The sequence below is a fragment of the Netta rufina genome (genome assembly GCF_964035555.1).
Source record: "Netta rufina genome assembly, chromosome: 2".
In the NCBI taxonomy this organism is placed as follows: Eukaryota; Metazoa; Chordata; class Aves; order Anseriformes; family Anatidae; genus Netta; species Netta rufina.
In genome coordinates, this window is record NC_140124.1 from 26,382,226 (window position 1) to 26,404,132 (window position 21,907).

The window sequence follows — 21,907 nt, forward strand, 5'->3', positions numbered from 1 at the left end:
GTGGACAACGTGCTGAAAGCCATACGGAGTTTTAATCAGTCCCCAGCTAGCCGTAAGGATCGCCTGCCCGGGGTTGCTCTGGCGGCCGAGGCGCAGCCCTGCCAGGCGTGACATGGGTGGGAGATCCTACACGCCTCTTGGCTCCCACCTTCCATCCCTTTAATAACCCTAAAGCTCCTAATCTGGGATACTATCTCACTGAATACACCAATGGAGGGGAAAAAAAAAAAAAAAAAAAGAAAGAAAAAAAAAAAAACCCACAACGGATTGCCAAAGATTCTGATAAATAAGCCCAAATCAGTGCCGGGGCAGGTTCTTTAGCATGCTAATTCCTGCTTATACCAGCTCTACCTGCAAAGAAGGCCCTAAACAAACTATTTCTACTACAAGGGGAGGGTAATTATACTGACAAAGGCACCTCTGTGTCGGGTTGGGCACAAGGAGCCGGCAGGTCTGGGAGACGCAGGCTTAACCGAGTCTCCTGCAGTGAATGCACATTGTCTAGTGCAGGGGGAAAAATGCCAGACTGGGGGGACCCAGCAGCATTCAAGACAACAGTGGTGCACCTTGTCTGCGAGGGTTATTTAATGCTTCTGGCACCTGTACTTACAGCCACCCCCTCTTTTTCTCCTTTACAGGTTTAGAATTTATTTGGCATGTATAATTGTTATTTTGATCCTATAGCTACAAACAATAGGCAGCATGTCATTTCTTGATCATTTTGCATTCTTCTTGGGTTTTACTACCCGGTTAACCCTTTGGAACCGGAGCCGTGACAGCACCTAACAGGTTTTGTAGCAGTCGGACAAATATTACTGGCATTTGCTTTCAAGGGCTGTAATTTTTTCTACTGTAAAATGACATTGCCTTAAAAGCCGCTGTAGGTTTTTATTCACACGTGTTTACCCCAACCAGCACACAAAACTGATTTAGCACATCAAGTCGGGGGAATAAAGCACTGGTTTCTAACGCTGTGCCAGCAATTCACATTCACTTTGCAGACAAAAATTCTAACACTTAGGCGGAAGGGCTTTTCTTGGAAATAAACTTTCTGAACAGCAGGTTCTCACGTATGAGAACACAGTCACAAACGAGCATGCTGGATGCAAATTAATATAATTCAAAACTTTTTCTGCTCCGTTTCATATGTTTATCATCTTGCTGCAAACCCACAACTTGAAGAGGCGAAATACCTCGGCTGTTATCAAAAGCTGCCAGGTGGGAGCTTGGTACACACCCTGTCAACTGAGATCACACTTTCCAGGTCAACACACCAGAAGCCCGTTTATGAAGTTGTCAAAGTATCATTGAAGAACAGACTATTGGGAGCTTTTCTCACTCTTTCTGGAAACGCAAGCTCTGTTGGCAGTATCAGCCCAGGCACGAACCTGAGCTAAATACCTTCTAGGAACTGTAATCATGAACATTACCACAACCAATGTATCCTTTCCTCACAGGATCTTTCACTACCATATTAATTCCCATCTTCTTGGGAATCACGGAATAACTTTGTTGCACAAAATTAGGAAGCATCACCGTGTGTTATGCTGCAAAGCATTATCCAGAGTGATTATGTGTAAAAGGAGCAATAATTTATTGCAAAATTAATGTTAATTTTTTTATATATGTTCATATGGTGTACAAAATAAGTAGGTATACTCACAATGCCAGCATTGAACAGTACGTGAACATTTTAAAGATGTCTTTGGAAACCACTGTGCTATAAATTCAACTGACTTTAATAGGACATTATGCATATTGCTGTAAAAGATAGGCAAAAAACAGATTACCTGATCTTGTACAATCACTTCAATGTTCTATTGTGATCAGAAATTACATGAAATCTATTAAAAACAGTGAAAACCTGAAATGTATCCTCTCTCACTTCTGCCAACATAAATGGTATTTTGCGTTAGGTTAAATGATATTTTCCCTGACTGGGATATTCTGTCTTTATATTTTTAAGAATAGCTGTCATCTACAGAACATCTGCAGCTGAAGAAGGATTTACCACCCGTACGCTTCCATGCCCTGGTGCTTTCACAGCAACAATTACTGGCAGAAATAAGACAAATAGAGGCAACAAATTCCTTCTGCAAAAGTGCTGCAATGTGCTCCCCAAAGGAGCAGCTGAGTTTTGAGAAGCACAATGGCCTAAAATTGTATTTACACAAGCAGTTCTGAATTTTAGACAAAGGTAGAAAAAACAATATTTGCTTTCTAGCTTTAAAAAACTACAGGGCTTCAAGCCAGCAGTGGGCCTAATGAGCTGCATGTATCAAGTCTTCTTTCTGCTGGAGTTAATTTTATTTCAAAGCTGCATATCGTTACAGAAGTGCTAGTCCCTTAACATCTAAGGTAGAGTGAATCTGGAGGTAGCTTCAATTTTAAGTTGTATTTGTGATGAAGAACAATTAAATGACAGGAAAAAAAATCTACTTGTCTGTAGTTCTTTGGTGGGGAAGGAAGATGAGAGGAGATCTGAGTGATCTGACCTGGACCTCTGTGGAGATCTGAGTGATCTGACCTGGACCTCTGTGCACCATGATAGTGTTTTCCCTCCAAACAAAAACATTGAGGGTTACAAGGGTACATAAAGATAACACTGGTCTTCAAGGATAACCTCCTGAAAGCACAAGGACGGTCTGCTCTGCTGTGCAGAAAGCTGAGCAGGCGTGTCAGGCCAGCACGGATGGACAGGGAACTCATGAGCGAGCTCCAGTGCTGAAAGGAAAAAGGAAGCAGAGGCTGGGACAAGCTACCCAGGAGAAAGGCAGAAACACTGCTTGGGTGCGCAGCGATGGAGTCAGCTGGAGCTGGATCTAGTGAGATATGCCGAGGGAGAGTAAAAGGGGCTCCTGGAAGCACATCAGCAAAAGGACAACGAAGGAAATTATGAGGCTGTTGCTCAACGGGGCGAGAAACACAGAGGCAAAGAACATGAAAGAGGGTGAAATTACTTCTTTGCCTTGCTTTTTACTAGTAAAATCCGCACTCAGGCTTCTCATCTACATGAGCCTGCTAGAAAAGCCTGCAGGAGCACGGCATTACCTCCAGTAGGCAGAGCACTTAAGCCATCTGCACACAGAGTGTGTGAGGCCAGCTGAGACACCTCCGGTGGTGCTGTGATAGCTGGCTGGTGTCACAGGGAGCCTGCTATTACTGCCAAAAGGTCGAGTCAGTCAAAGGGGTTCAGATGACTGGAAAAAAAAGACAAACATCACACCCACCTTGAAGAGGAGCAAGAAGAAAGATCTGGGAAACTACAAGCTGTTTGGACACAGCTCGGTCCCTGGGAGATTTACAAAGCAAATCCTCCTGCAACCTGTTCCCAAGCACATGAAGGGTGAGGGAGATGTTGGGAACACCCAGTACGGGTGTACCAAACCGTGACTGAACAACCTGACCTCCAGACTTGTGGATAAGGGGACAGCAATGGATGTTGTATACCATCCTCGACTATAGGCAAGGTTTTTGAGATGATCTACCATAGCATCTTCATAGCTACAGCGGTGGAACACGGGCTGCACTCTCAGCAGATTACTGGATGATACTGAATTTGGAAGAGTAGCTAGCGGGCAAGGCTGCTGTGCAGAGGGACCCTCACAGCATGGAGAGATGGGCTGACAAGAACATCATCAAGTTCCAAACAGCAAATGCAAAGTCCTGCATCTGAACTGGAAAAGCCCCAGGCAGCAGGACAGGCTGGGGCTGAGTAGCCAGAAAGCAAATTTGCAGCACAAGTCCTGGGGGTGCTGGTGGACAAGTTGAGCATGAACAAGCAATGCCTCTGTGCAGCAAAGACGGCCACACCCTGGGCTGCATTAGCAAGGGTGCAAGGGAAGTGATGTTCCCCTTCCACTCAGCACTGGTGAGACTGCACTGGAGTCCAGTAGCCAGTTCTGGGCTCCCCAGTACACCAAAGACATTGCCACGCTGCCACCAAGGTGGTCAGGTAGCCTGTGGCACATAAGGAGAGGCTGAGGGAACTCTGCCCAGCTCTGACACCTTACTGCTTTCTTCAGCCACCTAAAAGGAGGGTGCAGGGAAGACCCCTCCTGTTGGAAAGTTTTTTTGTTTTGTTTTGTTGTTGTTTAGAAACATGAACGTGGTCAAACACCGAGTCAGGGTGCCCAGATGAACTCCAGACCAGCTTTCAACACAAATTACTCTAACATTGTAAGTCCAGCAGCGCACAGAGCTGAGATCACAGCAGAGCACTCCCATGAGTTGTTCTGACATGAGCACAGCAGAGCACGATGTTAACACACCAATGAATGGCCCCAAAGAATATTAATTTCCCTATAACGGGGGGGCATCAAAACCGTGTGACCCAGCTTCCCACTGATCACCAGCTGGCTCTGCACTTGGACTAGAAAACTGGGATAATTGCGACCATAATCAATACAAGATTCGCTCAGTTGGATGCAAAAAAGGTTGACATAACATTTCCTTTGTTAATTTGTTGACATGTGACACAAGATTTATTTGCCTGTGCATTAGTTTTCTCCGTTAATGGACAACGGGAGCACTGAAATTACCCGTATCGGGGTGCGTGGAAGTTTTTTATTTGAAAATCTACAAAAAGCGTTTCACGGTTAGAAATTAATGCAAAATGAACTAATTCAAACAACAAGCAGTAGATCTTGTTAAGACACGCAGGCATTCGCCTTGTGAAGCTAGGACTGACGTACCCTCAAGTCCTTCTGGCTGCGGGTATAATTAATGGCAGTACATTCTTCCCTGCTGACTGTTATACTGGACTCACAGATTTTCACCCAAATTTTAGCAGAAACGTTTCTTAGGAAGTAAGCAGAGCATGCTGGATTGATCTGTCGTGGTCAGAACAGCTTTCAAGTTGATTTATTTCTGAACTGGGAACACAGAACCGTAATGCAGTCTCCCTGCAGTGTGGTAAGTGAAACAGCACCAAAGCACAGACAGAACCAGAAGAGCCAGTGTGCCACGGATTGGATGACCATTCCTGATTTAAGAGCTTTGTAACTTATCAACACCGAAGTAAACTTGCATTGACAAGCAATGGAAACGCTTCTGCTCTACCATGAGCTGATGGACTGACTGGTAATGTGCTCGTTCATCACAGAAATACAGCTGCTTGAAGATACCTGTGCTTCTGTTTTGAAAAGAATATCATTATGGTAATATTAGTTTCAACATAACATCACAACTTCTGGAGTCCATCTTTCTATTAAGTATGTGATATATCCCCATTTATTTCATCTCTCTAGCAAGTCTATTTTCTCCACTGGTAGCAGTACAGAAAACCAGTAAGCAGTACAGAAAATGTTTGCTCTCTGTGGCTTTCACCAGCCACCTGCTAGGCTGAGGGAATCCCTTTCCATCCCCTCTCACAGCGAGACCCCTGAGGAGGTTCTGCAGGCAACAGGGGATGGTGTCACTTCACAGCTTCTTCTACCATCCCATGGCCTCCTCCAGACAGTGGCCATCTTCACTTTTTCCTGTAGTGCCATCAGACCTGATGCTAGAATGGAAACTTCACCTGCTGTAGTGTAGGACACAGCACTACGGGCACTGGTTAATGGCCATTTGGGGGTTGGAACCAGCTATCTTTAAGGTCCCTTCCTACCTGAGCCTTTCTATTAATCCAGTCATCAGAAGTGAGTTATTTGGCTGGTCGCCTTCTCATGTTCAGATACTGAGCAGTGGTGGAAACCACTGCAGAAAACTGTGGTCGACCCTTCTCAGAGCAGTTTTACAAGAGTTTCTAACAGGTCAAATGGAAAAGAGGGAACATCATCTCTTGAACCAAAGCTGATAGAACAGACAATTTTTGTTGGGTTTGCTTTCTCTGGGCCACAAAAGAAAGAAAAAAAAATCACAATTATTCAGAAAATACTTCATAGCAAACAGAAAAAAAATGAAAAAAGTATTGACTACAAAACGAAATATTACATTTAAGTTTTGGACTGTTAAACAATTAAAAAAAAAATAATTAAAGAAAAAACATTTCAAACAAACAATAGAAAAAATCCTGAGAAGTCTAGAATTTTGCTTTCACTTGCAAAATTAAGTGAATCAGTTGGTCCTTAATCATCACTAGCACACAACAGTGTTTAAACATCTGGAATATTTGCATGAAGGCCCATCAAGCCTATAACTTCAAGATTCATAAACAAAAATATTTTCTAAAATAAGTATCTGTTTTTGTTCTTCTGCAGTAGCGTGTATACATCATTTAGTTCTACTAAAATAAGTACATTTGGGGCATCAGATATATCTTTACGAGGATATGAAAAACAAAGCTAAACCAAAGTGTTAAGATGCAAATGAAAGTCCTGTTCATGTGACCAGCACGACAAGTACTGCGACAGACACAAAATCCTCATTTCTATTTTAAAGTTCTATAGCTAATTTGCCTAGTTAAGAGTACAATCATTCCAAATTTATCAAGATCAGTTCTCTTCAGTACAGTATTTATTGTCTGATATTCAACTGCTCAATACAGCCACTGAATTAATTTACGCGCAGCACCAGCCACGCAGATAGCACCTTCCAAATCTGGTTTAAGCTGAAATTCAGTTTCAACCACTGGTGCCTCTGGGCAGTGCTTTCAGGGGCTGGCGACTTACATGCGATGCACCGAGGTATTAATCCCTGCCTGACCTCGCCAACGCTGACAGCTTCAGCACAGGCCTTCAGATAAATGATGCTGATGCATCTAGCACTGCTGCTTCCAGAAGCACCTCAAGGCACCGTGAAGCTTCTCTGATGCAGAACGATGAGTTCCCCATGCTGTGAGGCCACTCTCCTCCCTCTGTGTGGACAGACCATTGTGAGGGACTACACAGCAAGTTTATTGTGTTCAAGAAACTAAGCTTTTTTTTTCAGTTTTAATTAATTTCCCATTCCTGATTATTATGTGGCTGCACCAATGTTCACAGTGGTGTAAGGAATGGACAGCAGATAGGACTGCTCTTTTTTTTTTTTTTGGCTCCAGCACTAAAATATTTGGTGAATAACAGCACGAGCGTGCCCAATGGCAGAGCTAGCAGTGACTAAGGGTGCACTCGGACACGAGCTTTCTGATGTGGGCTGTGCTCTGATGGGTGGATGACCGACTCCTGGGTTGTTTTCTAGTTTTGCCAAATCTGTCCAGTGTTTGCAGGCAACGAATTCAAGCTGGACTTACAAAAGGATACGAACACAAGGAGCAGGGTCAGGGAGAGAAGAGAAAGGGGCAGAGAGAGAGAAAAAAAGACAGCAGAAGAGTAAAACCAAATTAAAACCACTTCTTTAGCTTTTTTTTTTTTTTTTGTGCAGATAAATGGACTTAATGAATGAACCAATGAAACCACATAGCTTGCGATTAAACAACACTGCCTGTCTCAATGCAAAGTAGTGATGTAACAGCTCATGTTCAGGTGTATTCCTTAAAAATATTCTCATAGTATATATGCTAGAAAACACAAATAAGCCATATCATCTCAGGTTGTATTATTTAAAAATGGAAAAAACACAGCGAACACTGTTGGACAACTGATAGCAAGTATTCAGGAAAAAAAAAAAAGTAGAAATGCTACCTTGAGTCAACTAGCTTCTCATCCTTTCTCATTTTGTGTTTTATTTTTACCAGTTCATGTAAAAGTCAGGAGCTGCCCTCCATTCCTACACAGCCTCAGGGATGCAGACTGTTTACCATATCCATGTTTTCAGTTGTAAATGTTGACCTGATCGACACCATAATGTCATTTACTAGGAGTTTACACAATGGCATCAGCTTCAGTAAAACACCTAAAAAATTAGCAAGTCGATTTAAAGGGAAAAAACAACTCCCCATTAAATCCTATTCAGACCTGCTACTTCTCTCCAGGCCAAAACATACATACATCTACTCCCCGGGCAGGCTTCCTCTTTGTAATGTTAAAAGAACAATTTAAAAGGATTGTGAGCTTTAAAATGTGGATGAAATTTAAATATTGTGGAGGAGGGGGACGGGGCTCATTTGTTTTTTTTGAAGCATCTTCAGTTTACAGTTGCACTGCTGTAAATAAGAAACAGAGGAATCCTACGCACTGCACTAGAAACACTGGGACAAACAGCCAGTGTGAAAGCTTTCTCCTGTAGAGTAAGCTGTGAAATTTTAAGAAACACCACATGATGGTCTGCAGTGTATGGCACTCATTACAATTTTTGTTTCAATACCTAGCGTAGTGGCTATCTCAAAGTATTCCAGGACCTTCCATACCCCTCCGTATCTTGTCTACTTCATCTGAAAGTGGAAGGCAGTATGTTTGCCCTTTAAATTATACACCCAAGCATACATCCTGTTAGAATCTACAAAAGATGTTTTTAATCCTGCTGTAGTCTGTGTGTGTGCATGTGTGTTTATTGGTCTAACATTAAACCTAACTTTATTTTCATATAAGTGTATTTATATATATGTATGGAGGATAATGGAGAAAGCACAAGCATAGAGCACATTCATTAAAGCAGCTTTTCCCAAGATTATTTGTTACGAAGTTCTTCTAAACTAGTAAGAGGAAGCTTGCTTTAGGAGTTTACTTTTACGCTGGGCTCCCACTGTCTGTATTTCCTCACTCCTCATTGTGCTGTAATTAATTCCCATCACCAGATTAACAATGACATCTGGGAAAGCTGCTGAATCAAACACAGAAAAGCAAAAGCATTGCTCCACAACTGTAAGCTCTATATCATGAAAGCAGATGAAAATAAGTCTATTTTTACACCAGGCAGAACATCAGGAATCATAAACTAATCCTCAATGAACAATACTTACAGCCAGATCTGCTGAAATGATAAAAGGAATTGTTAGTGAAATTCAAAAGAACCACACAAACACAAGACAGTTCCTTCCCTTAATTAGAAATGAAAAATGAAGATACAATATTACACACACACACACAAAAAAAAAAGAATTAAAAAGAAGTACAATTATGTTCATTCATTAAAGTTTGAGGGAACATTGAAATGATCTTCCGGTTTGAAATATTCACAAGTGGCTTTTAACTTATGTATAAATAAAAAAGTACCTTGTAGAGACCGAAGAAGCCCAAGTCCCGTAGCACAGTAAGGGCACTAACTCGTGGTCCAGTAGTAATTTCTCCAGCTACCTGTAATCGAATCTTGACAATTTCTAGTGGATTGGTAAAGATCACTTGAGAACCTCCAGCCTGAAATTAAAAATAGAAGGCAGCATGTTAACTCATTAAATTATTTCCAACATAACGTCTCGATACATTCGAGAGAAGATATTTTTAATCCTGCTGCAATCAGTTGAGTTATTAGCAGATGTGAGTTTTAATATTAGCTAACGAACTGCATCTCACAAGGCAAGAAACCTACCCCACAGGAGATGAATGGTCAGAAAACAGAGAGGAAGCAGGCCAGCCACTGCAGGACACTGCAGCACATCAACCAAACGCTAGCTCAATTCTTGCTGCAAGGATATATTCACAAACACCAATTTATGCAATACTGACAAGCCAAGAACATTGTGAAGCAAGTAATGAAGCAAAAGAAAGAATTAGTAACTAAGGAAAGAATTTGAGATGAACCTGTCAGTACTTAGAAAGTGAAAACACTATTGAAGAGTAAAACTCTGGCAGAAGCTTTTTCAATTTTGGCAAGAATTCATACAACAAAGCACCCAGGGATTCCAAAGACCAGAACTGCAGATAACTTTTCATTTTTTAAAATCCCAGTGAAACACCACTTTTGGTGTCATTAAGTGCCGTTTGATTCAAGAATCCGAGTTCCACATTGTTATTTGTGCAGCAAGTAAGAGAGAAGGTCTACAATACTGAAGGATGCCATTAATCACGAACTGTTCAATGTTTTTAGAGTGTCAGCCTCCATTTGTTGGTAAGGTATCGTTCAACAGATCTTGAAAGTTAGTCGGATTTAAAACGCAATGGTGGGATGCATTTTAGACTATGAACTAGTCCTAGCATAGCTCATTTCATTCACAGTATATAGCATAAAACATAACCTTTTTGCTACACCAACAGATCCCCAGTTAAAAATTAGAAAAAATTAAAAAAAGGTTACATAACATAGCCTGCATGTATTCAAACCTTCAAGCTCTATCTGGCCAAATTCGTCAGTGTTCTTCTAATTTCTGTTAATTTCTTAATTATAAGGCCTAGCATCTATGCTCTTTCTAGGTTCAGAAGTCACAGACTATCCAAAGGGCAACCTCCACACTCCCCACAACAAAAACGACTAAAATAAAATAAATTCCCCTTAAAAACACTTCCATCCAGCCATGTCTAGTATGCGCACGGTATGTGCACATCTTTTTTAAATTATCCAAATGTTAAAAGAATTAATCACAGCTCAGATTAACTATCATTCAAAATAAAAAATAGGCACAGTAATATGGTTTAAATAATGTGCTGAAGAAATGGCAAATCGCACGAACAACTATTCTTGTCTACCACTTAGACTGAGCATACACGGTGTGGTTACAAATTAAAGTCTTTACATAACCCCCAAAATATCCCAAATGTTTCCTATTTTGACCAGAAAAAGCATGCTCTTGTGTAACTCAACTGGTTTTGACTTTCAAATTGGCATAATTTAATTTAACTGCATTTACCAAACCAGAATCCTGGTACATATAAAATTGCTATTCTTATTGCCATCAGAAATTAGAATGATAAATTATTTGGCACATGTACTGACTTCAGTTTTGCACTTAAAACATATTAAGTAAGCACTCAAAACAAAAAACGAGACAGTTTCTTTTACTTGTCTACTCATCTTGCAAAGTCTCAAAATAATAAAAAAAATCTTGGAAAGGTTTTTCTGGTGAATTTTAAATTCCTATGTAATAAACAGTACGGTCTATGTATTACAAATATTAAGTGTTCCCACATGCCATCACCCTTTTCTTTTTTATTCCTAAAAGGATAATATCCCAATTGCAAGGTGCTAATATTCATTTGCGAATTTGCTACACCACAGCCATGCCCTAAAATACACTATTTAACGATTCGTATCAACTGATCTAGGTTAGCACAAACAAACTGCTTTCTCTCAGTATGATTCTTGCAGTTCATTGTGCATGACTCCACATGAAGTGGTTCTTTAATACTCACTATGGGAAAACCATATCAAAACTCAAAAGATGACAGCAAAATTGAGTTTAATTTATGATTATTAATGCACCAAAATGTTGAGTAATTTTAAAATCTATAAGATGTTTATAAGTGAATTCCATATTTAGAGAAAGGAAATAGAAACGTACCTGATTTTGAAGGAGAATAAAGGCAAATAATTTCTGAATTTTAACGAATGGGAAGTGTTTAAAGTGCTGGCACACACCAGTGTTTGTATTTGCATGTCCAACCTGGCTGCGGTGATACTTGGAGCGTCCCATGCTTGTGGCTCTGGCTACATCACACAAGCCTTTCTCTGTTTCAGCTTGCCGTTTGAAAAATGGGGATGCTATTACTGACCCACCTCACACAAGCAGGCTCGCTGTATTCAAATTTTTAAAGCACTGAGAGCCGTAGGCACCAGCCATTACCAAAAACACTGGAACAACTGATGTGAGGACTCCTGGTTTCGTTGCCCACAGAGGACACCTAACGAAAGAGACTGGAAATTTCCAATGGAGTCTTTCTACAAATCCGTCTTGGTACTAGCCCAGCACACTGCACAACCTTTGTCATCCCCTGAATTTGACCAAAAGTGTACCCCAAAAATCAAATGATGAGTAAGTGAAAGCGATGAGGCAGACGATACCTGACAGAAGGTCTGGGGAGGAGGGTTTCTGCCACCTGCCTACTTGGCGATGGAGACGAAGGCTGGTTTGCCATCAGCTGGTGCATGGGCAGTTCCAGTGGTAACAGGGACAGTTGCCTGGTGGGGTGCTGTTATCACCCTGTTATTTTACCGTCTATGCTGGTAACTGCAGATCCTTACTCTCAAAAGGGAGGGGAAGCAAACTGGAGATGGCTACTATACTCTCTAATGAAATGATTTCTTGCTTGTCTGGTACTGGTAACTCCTATTGTGTTATTCATCATCATAGCATGCAAGTGTCTCTCTCATAAATATTAATGGCCATTTCCTCCCGGTGCTCCTGTGAGGAAAGTACAATGACTCCAGTTTTACAAGCAGGGGATTTAAGGTAAGGAGGTTAATTGTATGCCCAGTGTGTGTGTCCCCCTAGGTTGACTAGTAACAGTCTCCAGATACCCTGATCTCCAGATCAGTAGCTTGAATCACAATAGCATTGTTTCTCCCTTCTGTCTGAGTTTTTACTTAGTGAATGCAATGAAAGAAATCTCATTCATCTATTTTTTTTTATCAGTCTCTTCAAGGTACTGGTATAAACTGTTGTGGAGAAAACAGACAAAACATAACCAACATGTTGTATCATACCGGTCATTTTATTTGGCAAAAAGTTTAACTTTTTATCTGTTAACTTCTGCAGTTAAAAGTTTATCTCCTCATTTTAAACTTTTAAAGTACACTCCCAAAGGTAAGAACTGGGATACTATTTTCTTGGCCAGAATAAACACAGTTTAAAGCTCAGGCAGCTTAAGCTTAATGATTTCTCCATTAAACATCACAAAAATCATTCTGGGATAACTTTTATCAAATGTTTGATGTAGGTAGCTCCCAGTAACACCAATTTTTCTAGACTGAAGTTACAAGCTTGAATACCCCCAACTCTGAATTCCTCATCACCTCTTCCAATGTGTTATTGTTTGTTGTTTTTTTTTCCAGCTTTTTAAAGAAACAAACGATCTAATTGGAACAGCAAATCCATTGCTTTTATTATCATGTGATTAAATAAAAGCTACAATTTTGGCTTATTTACAGGAGCGAATACCTAGAGCTGGTGCATAATTATCTGGAGGGGCCCACAGAGGGCCCATATTATTTAGAAAGAATTTAACATTTGACCTGATCACAAGCACTTACGGTCTTGTTTGATGTAAAGCAAGAAAACAAAAGAGATACATCCCTCCATCATCCTAGACCTGATACACGCGTTACTAGAAATCTGCATGCCTATAAAATGTTCAGCGTGTTTTAACACGTGGACAGCTAGCATGCATCCATATGTATGTGAATGTTTATAAATATATTTTTTGTCACTTCTGCAGTTCTTTAACTGTGTACTTGGTATGATATCACCCAACACCTCTCGATGGCAGTATAGCCTTGTACAGTAGCACTACTATCTATCACATTCCTCCTTCTACTTTCCTACCCCACAGAACAGAAAGGAGAAGTAGGAATAGTTGAGGTGTTCTGTTGCTTTATTTTTTTTGTCCATGGGGAAATACAGCCTACCCTCTACTGAAATAATAATTTTTAAAAAGTTTAATAATGACCAGATTAACAACACCCCAGTTTTAAGAAGTCAGAATGTTTTCTTCTCCTTCACATGTCTAAATCACCTTGTAATAAATTTTATTGGTAAATAAACAGGTTTTCACCTGCTTCATTACACTAAGACAAGAAATTGCCATTCTTTTTCATGTAACCACATTTTGTGTCTCTCTCAGTCTAGATAAGAAATCAATACACCAGATCTAACCCTCCTGAAGCTTTCAAATATCCATCTGAAAGCTTCAATGTAGGTTCTGAAAATAACCCAACTTGCAATTCAGGAAGGAAATTCTGTTTTCCATCCCAGAAGAAAGTACTAAGTTCTTTGCCTTTCATTACTATTGCTCATTAACTCTTCTAGCACATCTAATTAACCTTATTTACTACTTTGAGCCCTAGCCTTTTTCTTGTTTTCAGCTAAGAGCATTTAGGGTCAGCCTGGACCTTTCTTCTTTATCCAACTTGTCACATACCATCTTTTAGCGTTTATGGATGAAGAAAGGATTACTACTGCTATGAGAGTGTTAATATTTCCAACAATATCACCCAAGAATGCCAATTATAGCAATTAATGCCAACCATTAAAACACATAAGCAACATATTATACAATTAACCTCTTGAAAAGAAATTGTCTGAAATGTCTTGCTTACTCAGTGGATTTACAAGACGACAGACTGGTGCAAGTTCCTAAATTTCTAGACAACTATTTATCATATCCAGTCATATGGGATATCACACTCGGTTCCAAGCTTTTACTCCTTGCTGCCTGCCAGATGCAACTTGTTTTCTTGTGCAGTTGCTAGCATACATTAATCCTAATTAAAGTCAAGGTTCCTAAAGTACTGAGCATTGTACAGACACAAAATTAAGATTGTTCCATCATAAAAAATAAATAAATCTAAATTAAAAAGGCACTCAAGAGATTCAAGAATCACCATCTTCAATGCTCAACAAAGGGCAACATTACTAAAAATAAATAATCATAAATGATTTAACACAGAATCACTAACTCTAAGGCTTACAAGGGAGATTTACAGAGTGCCATTGCAGTGCTCCAAACTACCTGTAAAAGTCTTGGTGTTTATGTATCAAAAGATACCAAAAGATATCATCAGATGAATTGTGTCGAGCTGCTGCACAGGTGATTTCACTATGGACTTGCCTGTTACCAGAAAAGGTACTGAGTAACAGACATATGTCCAAAGTGACTGTTTTTCTTATATATTTCAAAGGTGGAAACCTTAATTATGTGGCACTCTGTGTCAAAGGTAAATCACACTGGGTTCTCAAAAGGTTGGTTCTGTGTTACCTTTTTTCAGATAAAGCCAGGCTTCAAAAATCCAGACAAGCCATCTTGTGCTATTTTGTGTGCTCTCATCTGCGGTCCTATCTATACAGGATTCTGATAATGCTCTTTAGCAATGGGAGTTCATATAGTAAATACCTTTTCTTGAGACCACGAGGAGATTTCCTGAGCCCTCAATCATCTGCTTTTCACTACCCCGACCAGGCTAGCACAGAAACAGCTTTCATGCTGCTCAGGCAGAACTGTGTTTTTCCCCAGCTAATCTTTCTTGTCTTCCGAGGACAGACTTCTCTTGGTCTGGCAGAGGTTTTAGTCTGAAGCAGCACAAACAGCGAACGCTGCTATAATCACGAACTCTTGTTAATGTCCACATGTACATAAAACGTAAAGCAAGCCTCTTCAAACGTTCCCGTAAATGTGCTCATAAATAGAATTGTAATTAGCCAGAAAAGAAGAACATTCCTGCTACTGCTTCGTACAGATTTGCAAGACTCAGATACAAGTTGTGACAACTTCCCTACAGTAGTTTATTAATAACCGGGCTAAACAGAAACAAACAGGAGTAAGGTTTGTTTATAAGCACTGACCAGCTCTGCGATGGGAAAATAATTTAAAATTGTGGATTTGATATTTTCTATGTTATAGGTAATTCAGTTCTCAGAAGCCCAGCCAAAAAAAATCAAAGTGGAGCCTTCTTGATTGGCATTATAAAAGCAATTAAGCTACAGACCTGTCAAATATGTTAACATTTGGCTCTGTCTGCTCTACTTGTCTATTTTGACTAGTTGTGGAATCGTTTAATGATTTACAGACCTTTCAAGTCTTAAGGCATGGTAGCTGTATTAAAACTGCGACCCATTATTTCTTGGTCACATCATAAATTACTGTGACATCAATAAATATCTTCCTTTTTCTCTTAGAAAGCTAGATTTTAATTCCTGATTTGAACTTGAGGTTTTGTTTTCCTTTTTTTTTATTTTATTACTATTTTTGAACTTGCACTGGTAAACACTACAATATTTTACTGCCTGTAAAAGAAGTAGTAACAGGAGAAAGAGATGGGTAATAAAATATAATTGTCAAAACAATTATGTTTTAAGCAATAATGCATCTTCATATAAACTTTTTCAGTCAATATTTCTAATAAAATAGTAAAAAAAAAATAATGGAAAGAATATGAGGTATGTTTGCTGGCAAAAATGCGTTTTTTAATAGTTCTGAACTGCTCAATAATAAGAAATATATCAGCCTACCTCTGTGCACCCTTTTTTGTTTTACAGTTTGTAAAAATTCCACCCCTAATCTGTGTCTCACTTTTTTTCTTTTCCCTGAGGAAGAAGAGATGTGAAAAGGAAGAGGAGAGGGGAAGGAAAGGGGGAAAGTAAATGTTAGCTGTTATGGGAAAATGCATTTAGAAAAAATTAAAATTGAATGAACTAATCTAAAAGGAAAATTCAAAGTAGAGCGATATCATGTTCTGCATAACTTCTGAATGTATTCAGGAAAGTCCAGTTTAAACAGGTATGACCGGGTGAAAGATGCAGCGAACTATTTTTTAAAACATCCAAACCTGCAAGGAAATGTGGGGTGAGGTCAAAGAAAAGCAGGAACCCTACACCAGGAACTTCCCCACCCTTTGGTACAACCTCTGGGAAGGGCTATCATGTTACCCTATGTTGCCTTCCCAAACTTTACTGTAAGGCTTTAAAATAAGATTAGTTGAAAATTTATCCCAGACAATTAAAACAAAGCAGCATTGAAACACAATGGGTTTGCAAATGTGAAGTTAAATTTAAGTCCACATCGAGCTGCTCTTTTTTGTATCAGTTTAAAATTACTTAGAACCAGCATGCTGAAAATAACTACAATTAGTGGTTCAGAGAAGAAAACTATACTTTAAAATATCTAATTAATTACAGTATACTCTGTTACATTATATTAATTAAATTACATATACTTTTAATCTGATTTATTTAACAAAATCAATTATTTGCAGTAAATACTTTTATTTTCATCAAGAAAAAAAAATATTAGGAGCCTTTTGAACCTTTTTTTAAACAAGAAATGTGACTGCTGGGCTTTTATACGTGTATGTAGAACTGCTCTTTAAAGCACTGGAAGTTACAGTCCCTGGCTACAGGGAGAATAGACATCTTACAACAAATCGGTTAAGAGTACAAGAAAAGAAATGTATGCCATTTGCTTTCAAAGCTACTGTGAGTAATTGTAAAGAAGACCATTATTACTTAAGTATCTCAATAAACTGTACCAAGACTTTACTGTGGTAAGAGTTGTTCAGATTTTTTTCAGATATACACGCAGGGATTCCGTCCCTGCCTTCTTAGTGCTCAGTTTCATTTTTATCCATAGCTCACAATTCCTTGCCAAATAGATCAGAATTTTGTCAGATTTAGGTTTCTGAAAAATGAAAACAAGAATAACACCTTCAATATCGTTTAGCCTCCAACTTAGAAATGTCTGAATTTTTCTAAATTAGAGATCTAGGAAGTGTAGCAGTTGTAGTCCATCTCTCTACCTCAAACACAATGCAAAAGAGAAAATGCAGCTCAAATGTGGACTTATCTTTACTGCTCTCTCAAACATAAAATAAATGTTGTAATAAAACTTAATAAAACTATTTGCACTGGACTGGTTATTTGGCACAATTCATCTGGAATTTCACATCGTATTCCCTCATAAAAATTAATTCTGGACAGGATTTTGCACTTTCTAGATGAACTCCGTCTTAACCATATCTAATTTTTATGTTCCATGGCAGAGTTGAGGTTGTCCAAGCAGGTCCAATATGTTTCAACTTTATGATGATTACTATAAAGTCTCTAGAAATATGCCTAAAATGGTCTTGACAGCTTAAATAAAAGCAGATCTGTACGGGGTCTGTAATTGTACTGTGCTACATGATTTAAACTAGCTAATAGTGAGCACACACTGAGCAGCTGGGAAGGAAAAGACTGCGTGCACTTGGAAAGAGGAGGGAGAGCAGAAGGAAAGGTTACAAAGCAAAACGTTTCTCCCTTTTCTTGCAGAACATTAGGTCTCCAATTTACCTATATAATTGTATTGCTATAAGCAGACAAGTCCATGTATATTATATCGCTGTTTCTTTTCAGCCATGCTATAATACTTCTCCTGTTTTTCTTAATGTGTGTATTTTCTGATCGCTCTTTATTTTCAATCTTTGCATTTCTTCCACTGTTAGTTCCAGAAACACGGTGTGTGTTTTTCAATTAAACGTGAAACTGCTTCATATATTTAAGGAAATAAGCAAAATGATTGTCTCATCTAAAACCGTAGTGGTAACTAAGTAGCTAACATTTCAAAACCCCAAAAATAACCTTTATGACACTTTTACAGATAGTTTTAGTTGTTTAATATAACCTGACAACAGGAATAATAACCAGTGCTGTACCAAAAAATATCAGATTATTTTTAAATGAAGCTTTTCAGTAATTAGGTTGAAGAGAGCAACTAAAGCAACTAAAATCAGTTGGAGTAGGGTTTTTTTCTTTTTTTATATATAAATTAAAGACCATAAAAAAAAGACTACAAGATTATTGCCACTGTAAATAAAGAGACTTTAGGTTGCACTTAGAGCTTACCCAAACTCATCCTTTTATCTAAGAATCCCTGAAGGTAAGTTACAGCATCAGCAGAAATCAAGCCTAACGTTTTTTGCACTTTTTCATTCGAGGAAGTTAAGTCAGATTTGTCATTTAGAGGCTTAGCAGATCATAGCCCTACAGTATCATTACACTACGTCTTGGAACCAGAGCTTTTTACTGGTCTAATAATGGTAAGGGCTATACAGGATTCGCATGAGTGATAAGAGTACTAAATACACAGGAGAGACCAGTGTTTGCGGTGGGCTTCAGTCATCGTACAAATCTTTTCTTATATATTTACATAGGTAACAAGTCCTATAGGCACTAGGAAAAATTCTTACAGAGGAGATGGAAATTTTGAGTCAGCGATTAACATAACAACCCTCCTTAAGATTCTGTATAAAAATATCCAGGCTGTACTTTTAATTGTATTCTTGAGGGTCTCAAAAAAAAAACAAAAAACAACAACAAAAAAACCACCTCAAACTATCACTTTCATCTTCACATAATAAAAAGCTATGAAACAGGCTGTTAACTGAACTAAGTGCCACGAGGTCAGGGAGTAAAGGATCTTTCTATTTTCTTCTTTTCTTCTTTTTTTTTTTTTTTTTTTTTTTTTTTTTCCAGGAGAGAAAACAGTTTACAAAACAGAAAAAGACTTGTTCAGTGAAACAATCAGCTTTAGTTGCAAGTGCAAAAGTCAGCCATGTGTACTAATTCTCAGTAATTATGATGCAAAGAGCGCTCCTTAGGGACTTAAAAGTCAACGACTGGCAATGGTTGGGCGACCAGCAGAGTGGAGCTGCTCAGGTGATACTGACCCCTTCAAAGCCCTTTATGTTACTAAACAGCCAAAACCATCCAAGTATCTGCTTGGTCCTCCCTTTCTTAAGTAACAATGCTGTAACGCACTTATAGGACTGGAATTTAAACCATTAAAACCTAGCACGAATCCCCCCACAAAATCCTTGCTTAAGCGATGAGTGCACTCTGGGGAAATATAAGCAGAGAAAAAGGAAAATTTAACATCTGTGTTTGTAACACAATCGCAGCTGAGAACTGGATGTGGAGACTGGAAAGATGATAGGGCAGGTTTCTTTTAAAAAAATTCATCCTAGTTGGCTGCCCCTTTTTAGACTAACACATCGTGCTCTCTTCTGTCTTCTTGCCTCCCACATACGCGATTACTACATTTTGGAATGAGGTAAAATCCAAGGCTGAAAATTTTCAAAAGCATTCAACAGTGTCCTTACTGTTTCCATCGAAATCACAAGCTTCACACCAACTTAAACTGGGACAAAAAGTTAGGCCAGTCCTACACTGAAAGCTTGAGGTAAAGGCCTGCCTTTGGCATCTCACATTTTATGCATATATTTACACCATGAGAGAAAAATTCATCTCCTTTCCCCAAAACGCTAGGCACCACTTGTAATGACAGCCTCTGTTGCCAGTCTGAATTCAGTTTAAAATTACAAACAAATAAATAAATAAAATAAAACCACAAAGACCACCTGCAGAAGAGACGAGTCGCAGCCTACCTGCCTGGCACCAAAATATTCCCTTAAGCAGAGCACTCGGATTAAAAGGAAACCCGGGGCACTCTGACACCGCACGTCTACTGCCAGAACCTTATGCAGCATCCCATGCCTAACGTGTATTTCAAATACCAAATATGACAAGCCGACGCTTACAGAATGTTTAAGACACATCTCAAGCCACCTATCTCTTCAAGCAGATCCCCAGTTTGCAGTGAACTACTGGCAAAAAGCTTGCTGCAGTACTCGTGAATGACAGGTCTCTGTAAAGAGTGCTTTTTCTACCGCATTAAAAAAATTCACAGCAGTCTGTAAAAATAAAAACTCTAGATCAAATGGCATTTTAAATGAAAATTTTGCTGAGTTTCTATGGCTGCTATGTTCATAAGATGTTTTATTAGTGTAAGGGGCAAATACTTTTTCCTCTGCAAGTACTTTATTGCATTTTTCCTTCATTTACAGCATGCGTTTTATTTAGGGCTTTAGAGACCCACATTCTTCTTCACTCCCCCCGCCCCCCTTCTTCTCCCCTGAATGCTCCTAAAGTTACAGAACAAGGGATCCTACCTGGCAGTCTACAACAGGTCAGTGATCAAACAGAGGGAGCAGTGAGACAGCAGCCAAATCCTGCCCCATCTCCTGAGAATTACAGAAAGCCGGGGCTTCTCAGCCTGCAACGTAATCAAGCCACTGCACCCTGAGGCTTAGATAATCGCAGCATGCTCTCCGCAAGCACACACACAACAGATGTCTGCACCTACTGAGGTTAAGACACAAGCAGTTGTTTTTAAGTTGCTGCTCAATCTACGTTTTCAACACAGGTAGAAGCTGCTTGAAAATGTGACCTCATCTGTCTTATGACAACAGAAACAAAGATAGATTGAAAATATACCAACATTGCTCTGCCCCAGTGATCAAAGCCAGTTTAAATAAACAGTGTTCTTTATCTGTAAAGTGCACTGGTCTTTGAACAACTATTCATTTTACTTCAAGTATTTGCATTTGCTAGAACAAAATCAATATGCCAGATAAAGTAAGCTGTAATGTGAACAGACAGAACGAGACCAAAATGTGAAATATTATCATTTACCCAGTAATATACCAGTTGTTCATTAAGATACTACTCTGTGCAAGGAAAACAATCTTAAAAACGTAGTGGGTTTTAAGTACAGCCTACATTCAGGAATGCACTATGCACTGAGTTAACATTACACAGCCTACGTCTGCTACGAACTCAAAAGAAGCATGAGTAGTTTTTGCCATTTCAAAAAGCCAGTATCACTGCAAAAAGTGAAAATTAGTGGGCACAATAACACATCAGGAAAGAAGTGACGTGGCAGAGTGGGTGCCACAAAGTAGTAACTAATTATTAACTTCTGGAAAGGTTAGCATGAATCCTCTTTAGGCCATAAGCTACAGCCAGCATTCATAAAGACACATTCTTTATTAAGGAAACAAACTCTAAGCTGTGAGAATTATACAGCGCAGTTAAAAGGCACGATGCACAGAAACATTTACCCTTTCATCAAGAGCGGCTGGCCTATCTAGGAAAGAACTGAGATGCTCTAGCAGAGTCTGCTCTTGAACCGGATCTGTGGTTAAACAGAAGCCTTAGTCCACATAGTTAACCTTACACACTGTACTTTCATGTATCTCATAGGAAGGAAATTAAAGATACTTACACAGCCACCAGCAAGAATTTCTGCAGCCAGCGGGACAGAGCCATCTTTACTCATAAACTTATCTCTCACAAAATCATTAACCTTAAAAAACAAACATTTATGAAAGTTGATAAATTAAAAGGTTGGAGAAAACACTCATGAGCTGCAAATTTTGTGCAACTGAAAATGCAAATACAACCATGAAGCTACCAAGCTAACAGATATTAGATAAACCAAATGACATATTGCAAAGTTAGCTAAGATTTTCTTTCCAACAACGATTTTCAGCTTTCAGTTAATGAATGACTGGAAAAAAATGGAAACTCAATAATTAAATAATATAATCACTGTCTAAAAATTAATGATAAACTCATTTAAGATTTTTTAAATGTTCACTACATTTGGAAATTTAAGCATAAATCCAAATT

At 39.0% G+C, this 21,907-nt stretch overlaps 1 protein-coding gene across 1 annotated transcript in view; it reads right to left on the minus strand.

Annotated features, from left to right (window-relative positions):
- Window positions 1-21,907, minus strand: part of SLC25A13 (solute carrier family 25 member 13) — a 95,537-nt gene that overhangs the window by 8,119 nt on the left and 65,511 nt on the right. The window contains exons 13-14 of the mRNA XM_084282252.1: window positions 21,501-21,581; window positions 9,033-9,173 (exon numbers count right to left, since the gene is read on the minus strand). Coding sequence (XP_084138378.1) covers window positions 9,033-9,173; window positions 21,501-21,581 — 222 coding nt within the window. The remainder of the gene's footprint in view (window positions 1-9,032; window positions 9,174-21,500; window positions 21,582-21,907) is intronic.